General features: G+C 41.6%; 1 protein-coding gene across 2 annotated transcripts; it reads right to left on the bottom strand.

The window, feature by feature from the left end:
- Nucleotides 1-249: 249 nt before the first annotated feature.
- tfap2c (transcription factor AP-2 gamma (activating enhancer binding protein 2 gamma)) lies at nt 250-10,072 on the bottom strand. Of its 2 annotated transcripts, XM_069691035.1 has the most exons (8): nt 9,402-10,072; nt 8,295-8,753; nt 7,783-7,834; nt 6,525-6,596; nt 5,686-5,908; nt 4,199-4,317; nt 2,622-2,763; nt 250-1,848 (listed from the first exon to the last, which is right to left on the bottom strand). In XM_069691035.1, the coding sequence occupies exons 1-8, from the start codon at nt 9,447-9,449 to the stop codon at nt 1,554-1,556; spliced, it is 1,410 nt and encodes a 469-aa protein (XP_069547136.1). In that variant the 5' UTR covers nt 9,450-10,072; the 3' UTR covers nt 250-1,553. The 2 variants fall into 2 exon arrangements, with proteins under 2 accessions (XP_069547136.1, XP_069547137.1); XM_069691036.1 differs by lacking the exon at nt 6,525-6,596 and having other exon boundaries at nt 9,402-10,071.
- Nucleotides 10,073-10,378: the final 306 nt, after the last annotated feature.

Raw genomic sequence — 10,378 nt, forward strand, 5'->3', positions numbered from 1 at the left:
TGTGCCTTCACTGAGCCACACATCTTGTGAAGTGAGAACGGCTAATGATGGCTACTGTTCCCATTAGTTTACTAGGGGGTGAGGGGGGGTTCCTTTGCCGTTTATTAATAGGAAAATCTTCCAACACATGACTTAACCATCATCTGTGAAATACTGCTGAAAAACAGTGCTATCTGTAAACAAAAAATAAATAATGTGTTATGTTTGTGTAGTGGCCTAGGCAACATCACTGACTCACTGCGTTCAGGCTTGAGGCTTTCATTTTATTTTTATTTTTCCTGAAATTTTAACAGATTTTTTTTTTTTTTAACATTTTCAAAAGAAAAGTATATCATGCCCACTTCCTAACCTCTACTCGATAAAAAACTAACCCATTTATAAAAGTTTAACACGTATCATAAAAAGTTCAACCATACACCAGAATGATACCATTATTTACATAAAGCCCATTAAATTACAACATAAATTAGAAAATATTTACATCCAGGACAAGACGCTGGATAAAATTCTATGTTTGGAATTTAATGTCTAATTAAAAACATTTTTTTAAAAGAAAGAAATATGTACATTTACACACATTCTCACAACATGCACACACTCTGGCAGGACTGAGCTTGTTGACAGGTTGATTTTAACTTGGGTTTTTTTTTGTTTTTTGTTTTTTAAATACTAAGAACAATGAATAGCTTGGTCACAAAAATATTGTATTCTCACTGCCATGTATAAAAGATAGTAAGTAACAATGGAAGCATGGCGACTTCTGTAATCCACGTGAACGCTGTCCGCTTCTATTGCAGCAACTTTAAAGTCTGGTTTCTGACCGAGCACACACTGACAAACCAATAATCGTCTTTTCTCATCCAAGCCCTTCACAAGATTCAAATTATCTCCCATGAACAAAGCACAATAACACTGGAGCCATTTTAAAGTGGTTGTACAAATCAAGCACACAAAAATATAGAAAATGAAGTGGATTTTCTTCTCTCGCTCTCTCTCACATATAAAAATTGTCCTTTGCAAGTCCATTGAGACACAGGAAATCAGTGGATTTGCCTCCAGACAGAGCAGGAGGGGGGAAGCTGAGAGGAATTCACAGCCACAGCAACTCATCTTGAAATGATGTCCTCTGGGGAGAGAAAAAAAAACACAATGCACTTTGTGTTTTTTTCCTCTTCAACAGAGTGCAGGTCCTATGGTTGTGGCATCAGCCCATGGGCAACTGTATGGAACTGCATAGTGGTTAGTACGATTTGGTGTGTATTACTCTTTCACAGAGTGAGCTTCCAGTCCACAGCATTTCGCCATAGGTGCCGACACTGACTGATGTGCAGCCAGATGTGACAAGTGGTTAAAAATCCTCAACTTCTCAAAAAAAAAAAAATGAATTTACAGTGTGAGCACACACGCACACATACTCACGCCCAAATTCAGCTCTCAAAATGACAATACTAAATATTGATTTCAAAAAAAGTCCAAAAGGGGCGGGCGAGGGTGGCAACAAACAGTAAGGGAGTCGGGGGTTGTGAAGTTCACAGGCATTCTCCTTCGAGCTCTCATTTCCTGTGCTTGTCCATTTTGTCGGTAGATTTGCTCCCACTGTCTGAGGATCCCTGGGTGTCGCTTCCAGAGCTCAGGTACATCTTGTCCACTTGTTTGAGCGCCTCGTTCAGGTAGTTCTGAAGCGAGGTCATGGCGGCACAAATGGCCGGAGAGCCAAAGCCGTGAGTGATGAGGCTGAAGTGAGTCAAACAGCCTTGGATTCCCGGCTCCATGATAGGTGCAGGTCGAGAGTTTCCCAAAGGTGAACGGTCCTGAGTGAGCAGGTCGGTGAACTCCTTGCAGATTTGCCTGAAGGTAGAAAACCACAATGAGGAAAGATACACTATATATGTGTGTGTATATATATCTATCTATATATATAGATAGATATATATATACACACACACATGGAGTCATTGTGGCCCAAGGGTAAAGCCCATGGATATCACTGCAGGTAAGTTAGTAAGCAAAATACTCCCCTAATCAAAGAATATTACAAAAAACACTTCTGAAAAAGGTCTAGATCAGAGGTTCTCAACAGGTCAAGCCTCAGGACCATTTTTTCTTAGTCATTAAGTCGTGACCAATTTTTTTTAGCCACTCTCAAGAAAAAAAGTGATGATACAAAATGCCTTCATGCACCATTAAACACATGAAATCAACAACAACAAAAAGGCAACAAATGTGAAACTACAGCTAAAAATTCAATAAAACAAAAAGCGTAATCATCGCATATACAGGCATATATGCTTTTAAAACAAGTTTGAATAAGCGATTTCAACAATCTAAACTGAGCTGTGATATGATATGAAATCAAAAGGGCAGATTTGTCTAATCCCAAACCCTGTTTACCGACACTCGAATAAGACCTAACTACTGATGTGATGACCTCAGTTTTGGTTGTTCCAGTCATACCGCATTATGGGAAATGTATATCCTTCAAAAATAATAGCACATCAGAAATTCTGTCGACTGTCAACTTTCTTTTTTTTTTCCATGCAGACGTCCAGAGAACCACCAATCAGACATGTCAGCTTTGCAAGAGGAAAAGAAATACATGCGACGAAGGGGCAAAGACTTACTTGGCTGCAAGGAGCATGTTCTTGCGCGAGTTAACCTCGTTGCGCTCCACATGCGGCCGGCCCAGGTATTCAGCAATTGCCTTTGCAGGGAACTCCGTCTCACACACGTAACCAAAGTCTCTTGCTAAATGAACAGCTTCACCTGAGAGAAAAGGAGGAAATCAAATGTTGTTCAAGAAAAAAAAAAACAAGATACACTCCATTCACCTGTACATCCAAGACCACACAGACGTTGGCACTTGATCTCAAACCGGTGATTCTTGATTAAATAAAGGTTATTATTATTTACACAGAGATTGACAGCGCACGTATTAATACATTGGGCAAAGGTGAAATTGTACGCCGAGCAGTTTACAGCATTACACGAGCGTTCCCTGTTTTGGTCCTGATATACATAAGCATCAAGGCACATGGAGTGAAGCAGTTGAACTCCAGAATAATCAGCTGTACTCAGTCTTCTAGCTTGGGGGGGGGACTAGTGAGATGAATATATTTCGATCTTGAGGGTGGCTTGACTTGCATGGTCATAATGGGCTTATGTGGATAAATGCTAGCAGAGGGTGCCCACGGCACCAACAGCACCGCTTATTGATAGACACGCACATCACTTCAGGAAGCAGGCCGCTATGCAGAAGCACAAGCTTTAAGGTCAGCCGGCCCTCCTGGCGAGCCGAACACGAGATAACAAGGCTTAATTCAGCTTTGAAGGTCTCTAAATAACACAAGCCTCCAGTCATTCTCCTGCACAGAATCATCAGCCCATTTATAAAAAATTAGGCGTGTAGGGAGCAAGAGATGGGGGGGGGGGGAAGTAGATGTGATTAAAGTGATACCGTGATCACAGGGAAGCATCGCTGTCTGGCGAAGGTATGACTTTTGGTGTGTGAGGGCGATGGTGTGATGCTGTCATTTTACCTACAGCACTGACGGGAAAAGCGAATCGGGATCCCTGTAATTAGGTGCGTCAACCTCTCTGGCTATTTTACAGGATGCACAGATTTAAAGGAACAATTTCTCTGTAAATGTTTAGTTCAAGTCCCCTCTAAATACATCTTGTTATACTTAAGTTGTGAGTAATACAAGATAAGACAGTATAGAAACAATGGTGAAATGTTGTGCAAGTTATTCGATTTCCCTTTCAGTGTTACGCGGACACTTGTTGGCCTCGAAAGATTAAAAACCCAAGTTGGAAATGACTATACCAAGTCTTGAAGAAAAAAAAAAAAAAGAGAGAGGACAACTACATTGTTTTTAAATCTGAGTTTACTTGCTCTGATTTGAGCTAAATGGACAGAATAACCATGGAAACAAAAGGACAACTAATGTGCAGCTGATCGTCTTTTGAAGAGGAAAAAAAAAAATAAAACATCTTTATCATTGAGTGTTTCCACGATGAGTGGGGTTGGGAGAATGACTTAAGATAATGTACTGGACTTAACACACACACACGCACACATACACTATGTCAATAAGTCTGACATTCCCACATTCTCAAACTATTAGAGCGACATTCCAGTCAGTGCAAACAGCAATTATACCCGAGCGGGTGCTGTGCGCCACTGACTGACATGTCTTACCTTCTACTAGCGAGGTAAGCAGAGTGACGTTGGCTGCCTTCCTTCTTCCTGCCGGCAGGTTGAGCCCAATTTTGTCCAGCTTTTCTCTCAGAGAACGACCTCCATTTTTCGACTTGGCTCTGCGGGAGAACACAAAAATAGAAACTGAGTCCACAATCGGGAAGTCATTCATATATTATGCAAGATAACTTTTCTTTTTTTTCTTTTTTTTCACTGCTTTTGAAGTTTTGGGAAAATTCTTAATGAAGCATAAAAGAGTTCATGTGGAATTTGCCACTCTTCTCACACATTACAATGTATTTATTTTTTTATTTTTTTAATCTCCCCACGGACATTTAACACACAGACGAAGAGGAATAAACAGAATAGATTTGTTTTGTTGTGCACATATAGTAGAGATAACCTGCCAGGCCTTGCGCTCACTCTGGCAGAAGGTCTCATCCAACACTTCTGATAACAAACAACAAAAAAATCACACACGAGCGGCCCCTCTTGACCTAAAAACACTGAAACAATTGACGCCTACACTCAAAAAGCGTGGCGGAGAGATCACTCTGCATCACATGCATTTGCAGAAGCTCTTAAAACTCCCCACTTGCCACGGACGATTCAGTTTTCCGCATGACCGGCAGGCAAGCTCTCCCTCTCCGTGGCGGGTGAGAGACGGAGCATCTTTAGGGAAGTGTGTGTGTGTGTGTGTGAGTGCCCCCCTACACCTCCCCACCCCCCACTCCCCCCCCCCACACACACACACTGTCCCTCTACTAATGATCCCCCTCTATCACTATGACCTACTTAAAAATGACAGAGATTGTGTGTGTGTGTGTGTGCGCGCGCGCATGTGTGCATGTCAGCATTAACACATGCACATGGGAAGTGGCAAACGTGCACCCCAAGTACAAAATGCTCCAATCAGGGGTGTTGAGTTCATACTGTAACCTCACAGTCCCTCAACAGACTGCTACACAGACATATGTGCCATAAGGTCAACTGCTCAAACACGGATAGACCTACGTACGTTGCAAACCCTGACAAACACACCCACAGTCTTTAGATTGGTGCTAACTGTGTTGATGTTCCCTATCCCCAAAGAAGGCACTGAACTAAAATTGCAGAACACACAAAAGAATGCCACAAACCTTGCACACAAAAAAAAAAAAAAAAAAAAAAAATGATGAGCCAGAGCAACTGAGCCAAGCTGTGCTTTTAAACAGGCCTTTCCCATGGGCTGCTTAGCTTTAGTCTACAGATCACAAGAGCTACAACTCCACAGTTTAAAGAGACAATCAACTTATCAAAGGCTTGGCGATAACCGAGATACTCATAAAAATGTAATAAAATATGTTTACGCGAGTTGCCTGTAATTTTTGTGAATCAGCAGTACTGTACTCCCTTGTTATGCTAAAGACCTTTCCAAACCACAGGGAAGAGGGCAAATCCCATTAATTCCTGCCCAGCTGTCATTTTGAATGAGTCTGAGCTCTGACCTGCGTAAAACGCCTCCCAGGAGCGACGCGTTCAAGCACTCTGGAGGTGACAAACGTCTCTGGACTTCAGCCACGGTGACCTTGTACTTGGATGTGGAGCTCAGCAAGGAAAGACGGCCTGGTACGGAGCAAAACACCTCTGTGGGATTCGATACCATGCCCAGCAGGGACTCTTTCTGGAAGGGAAGACCCAGCGTGTTGCCTTTGGGTAGAGTGACAGGACCTGGAGGTTGAGGGGGAAAAAAATGTGGATAAGCTAAAAAGAAAAGAAGTGCAAAAGAAAAGAAAAACAGATTGTGATTGGGCAATGGTATATCGTATTTTTTTTATTTGTGCACTTTTTCCTGCATATGTGTATAAGCTCTAATCGTCTTGTCCTTTCTGTGCAACAGGGAAAGAGTGCGTGTGTGCAGCTCTGCACGACTGAGGAAACCGGTGTCTGCTGTACGGAAGAAAGGACTACTGAAGCCTTTTGAGATGTGTGGGTTTTCGAAACACTGGATGCCTGATGGTTAAACGGCTACGGTGCCCTCATGCCAAACACCATCCACAAACAGGCACGCACATATAGACTACCCCTCATCTGAGCCAAAGATGCACCTCGGCACTGTAAATGATTTGGTCTCGCCCTCTTGAGTGATCTGGACATTGTGATGTTTTCTTTTTCTTTCTTTTTTTTCTTCTTTTTTTTCTTTTTTTTTTTGAGATATAACAAAAGATTGGGTCAAATTTACTTCACAGATTTATGATTTTTAAACCAGCACAAAATCACTGACAGTCATCAGACAAACAAAACAGTACAGCACACTACAATACAGAACAGCTATCTTCATCCTCACCCGAAAGAATGCCCCCCTGATAATAAGTCCTCTGTAAGCGATCAAGGTTCCTGCCACCTCGTAGTCCTAATACTGAGACAGAAATCACAGAATCACATGCATACTTTAATTCTCCTCTGGGGCACATGGCTGGGAATGACATGCCATTGTTTACAAGTGGAAAACCTAGATTGCCCATAGCGTGCCCCTGAGCATGGGAACAATATAATAAGCCATCACAGATTCCCGTAACAAATGCCGACCGGTTGGTTTATTGCGCTGCGCCAATGGCTTTCTGCTTGTAATTATGCATTGTAATGCTGTCGCACTTCAAACGCTTTCAAAAGAAAACAACACTGTATTCACGGTAAAACATCACAGTAAGGTCATCAAATTAACCACATCTTTACGGTCAAGATGGTGATCTCTGATGTTTAACAGGCATGTCTATGAGAAGCTAATGCTTAAAGGCTTTTTTTTATTATTTTTTTTTAAATTCAATTTTATATCATGTTTATACATTTTATCTATCTAGCTAATAACGACGGTAAGGCTAATCTTTCACTTTAAGTCAGTTTACTGGAGCTCTCGCAGATGACAAGACAGCATGAATAAGTTTCTCCCTCATAACAGTTCATGTCTCAACAAATTACTAAACCGTCCTTCTCATGCAAGCCTAATGCCACGCCCCACCGAAAGCTGGTTCTGCAGAGCCAAAACACAGCTTCAAGATCAACTCATCATTTCCTGTTAACTTGAACAGAAAAGAGCTCCAATTGCCAGCTTAACCAGCCTAAAGATGATCCAGAGGGTTCCTCTCCTCTCACAGTCAAACACAGAGGTTGTGAGATTGCTCAATTTTCATGTCATGTCAGCTATAGCCTGTCAAATTTGAAAAGGGATCAGTTTTTTTCCCACTGGGCATCCATTCAAGCACCTTCACCAACAGAATGGGCCAAGGATCACACCAAGCTTAGATAAGTGCATCTCATGGCTGTGAGGATTATCGTTGTATGCAGTGAGTGCAAACAGAAGACTCCGCCTTTGCTGCACTCTCACACCGAGTGCCCTGACATGCCACTATAGTAGTATGACATTTCCAACTATGTGGAGAGCGGAAAAAAAAAATTAAAAAAAATACAGTCCTTGCAGTGAATTTCCAGCCTGTCAGTAATTACTGCATCTTTGGTTGCACAAAAGGCACATGTACCCCAGAACCGTTGTTGGTTTTTATTTTGTTTTTTTTATCTTGAACAGTTAAGTTAGTCAAAAGTCTTACCTTTTTTGATGACTGTCTGATCTGCCATAATAATACTGTGGTCATCTACATGCTGATAAAAAAAGAAGAAAAGAAGTAGCAATAAGCACCCAGATGTATGGTTTAAAAAAAAAAAAAATGATAGACATAGCAAACAAATTAATTTATGCATGATGTAGCACATAATCTTCAACATCCCCTTACAAGTCTTACTCTCTTTTTGCCTTTTTATGTAAAATAAACATTAACATAATATATGATAGATATATGCAGTTCAGAAATGTATATGTTAATGAGTGCTCAGTGACCTATTGACCTTTAGTCATTTTTAATCTGCATGAAAAAAATATTGTATAAAATACAACTGAACTATATTGCATGATTCTATGTTGTTGTTGTTGTTGTTTTTTTTAATTGTGTTTGGCTCCTGAAAATATTAGTCCTTGAATATGTTTAAACACATGCATGCATGCACACAAGCCCGAGTCTTTTAAGTGCAATTTTAAGTAATGTTATGAAATCAATCCACTTACTTGAACATCCTCCAGTCCGTGCCCCATGTCGTGCATCCCCATGTCACCGATAACAGACGACTCCAGGCTGTGAGCGTGTGGGGGCAACAGCTCCGGCCGGCGGAACCCTTCCCTCCTCACCCCGGACGAGCCTCCCTCCAGGCCCAGGATCTGACTCGCCAGTCCGCTCCTCCCGTGGCCTCCGAGTCCCTCCTGGCCCTGCCGGCCGGGCCACGGTTGCTGTTGGTTCGATGAGGGCGACTGGTGCAGGGAGTTGATGTTGAAAGGGTCGCCGAGGTGAGAGTAGGGGTCACTGGACTGCGGGTAGGAGATGGGCTGGTAGGGAGGCGGGAAGTACGGGGGCTGGAAGTCCGAGCTGGCCGTGTGCGAGAGGGACGGAGACGGGCTGTAGAGGTGCTGGCTGACTGCGGGCAGGTGAGGCAGCCGGGGGTTCCCATTGCTGTTGCCATCGTGCCTTTCCTGAGGGACGGAGGAGACAAGGCAGCTGAGAGAGATGCCAACAAGATGGCATGTGACAGTGACATTTGTCACTCGAGGGGATTACGTGTCAAGTAGTCACTGGCAAAACGTCCACAGCAAATTTAGACTTGATTTAGGATTATTATTTAGCCACTTGTATACTTTTTTTTTTTTTTTTTTTTTTTTTAAATCATTAAACGTTCTCATTCTTTTACAAGACTTAAATACCAACAGTGGGTCTAAGTGATCATATTTTTTTGGGGGGAAAGCGTTTTTCGTAGGCTATATAATCATTTTGTATTGATATTATTATTGTTATTATTACAATTGCCATTATTTTAGAGATCATGACAGAAAATTGTGATTTTCTGAAAATTGCGTCTTTTTTTTTTCTTTTTTTCTACAGTTGAATGCTACACGTCTGACTAAACTTTCCATTTTTTTTTTAAATGTGACTTTTTTTGTCTCCTGATGTCCCTGAGTATTCCTGACCGTTTCAAGAGTTTAATATTATGTTCCCTTATCTTTAATATTATTAGACTTCTAGGATAAAAATCTTTTTTAAAAAAAGCAACCCATAGAAATGATTGTCGTTAAATAGGAAACTTTCCTTCGATGCCACTCTGTTCCCACTTTATCGAAACTCACCTCGCAGTCATCCTCATATTTCACGTTGTCGGCTAATTTCCACAACATTGTGACCGAGAAAAAGTTTATCTTAAGCAAAAAAATAAATAAGAAAAAGAAAAAAAAAAAAAATATATATATATATATATATATATGTATATCGTCGCCTGCAAGTTAATCCAGGTATGAAAAAATGAAGATCTTCCTGGTGCTCATGAACCCGCTTGTTCTTCAGCTGCAGCGAAGAGGCGAAGTTGTGGCTGAAGGCTGAAGAGCAAACTGACCGACGGCTGACTATCCGACCGCAGATATGAGTTTCCAACAGCCACTATGAGAGAAAATAAATGTTTGTCGAGCAATATTCCTCCCTTCTCCGGTCAATGAGCTCTGTAGTTGTGCTGTGAAAGTGGGCGAAACCGGTGCATAAGAAACTTGACTCCCTCTTATGGACAAAACGGCGATGTTCAGTCTTATTGGTGCAAAAAAAAAACAACCCCAAAAAAAAAAACCGTGAGCGCCGTACTGATATATCGGCACAGCCGGTCTTGAGTGGGCGTCACCCTTCCCGATGATGTCAGCGAAAGGGGAAGATGAAAATATTGCTGATTGGCGGGACGGCGGTCCAATCAGAATTCGGTCCGTCTTTGTTTGCACAGACTCATAAACTTTACCATAACTCACTTTCCGTGTGTTTCAGTGAGTGAAGCCTCTCGCCACCCTCTAATTTGTTTCACCGTGTTTGTTTTTTTGTTTTTTTTTATCTCCTCGGTAGTTTTAACCACAGGGTCTTTGATTTTTTTTGTAGGACACTCGTTGGTTCTGTTTCCGGATTAAAAACGGAGATCGATGGTTGTCGTTGTGAATTTATTCCACCGGTTTATGTTGACCGCATGCTGAGCTTGAAGCCCATGTTTAAAAAAAAATAATAATAGTAATAATAATTAAGAAATGTATTGTCTACGTAGCCAATAATTCCTCACTAGTTTGATGCAGTTTGT

Source organism: Brachyistius frenatus, unplaced genomic scaffold (assembly GCF_029030835.1).
Source record: "Brachyistius frenatus isolate BFR_SWC_R1_liver_20210118 unplaced genomic scaffold, ASM2903083v1 Contig_10, whole genome shotgun sequence".
NCBI classification, from domain to species: domain Eukaryota; kingdom Metazoa; phylum Chordata; class Actinopteri; family Embiotocidae; genus Brachyistius; species Brachyistius frenatus.

Excerpts from the sequence above, each read along its gene's own strand:
- tfap2c (XM_069691035.1), bottom strand. The coding sequence starts at position 9,449 with ATGTTGTGGAAATTAGCCGACAACGTGAAATATGAGGATGACTGCGAG. Across the intron at positions 7,835-8,294 it reads ACGGACTGGAGGATGTTCAA|CATGTAGATGACCACAGTAT; the intron begins GTAAGTGGATTG and ends TTTTTTTATCAG. Across the intron at positions 4,318-5,685 it reads CTGGGAGGCGTTTTACGCAG|AGCCAAGTCGAAAAATGGAG; the intron begins GTCAGAGCTCAG and ends GTTCTCCCGCAG.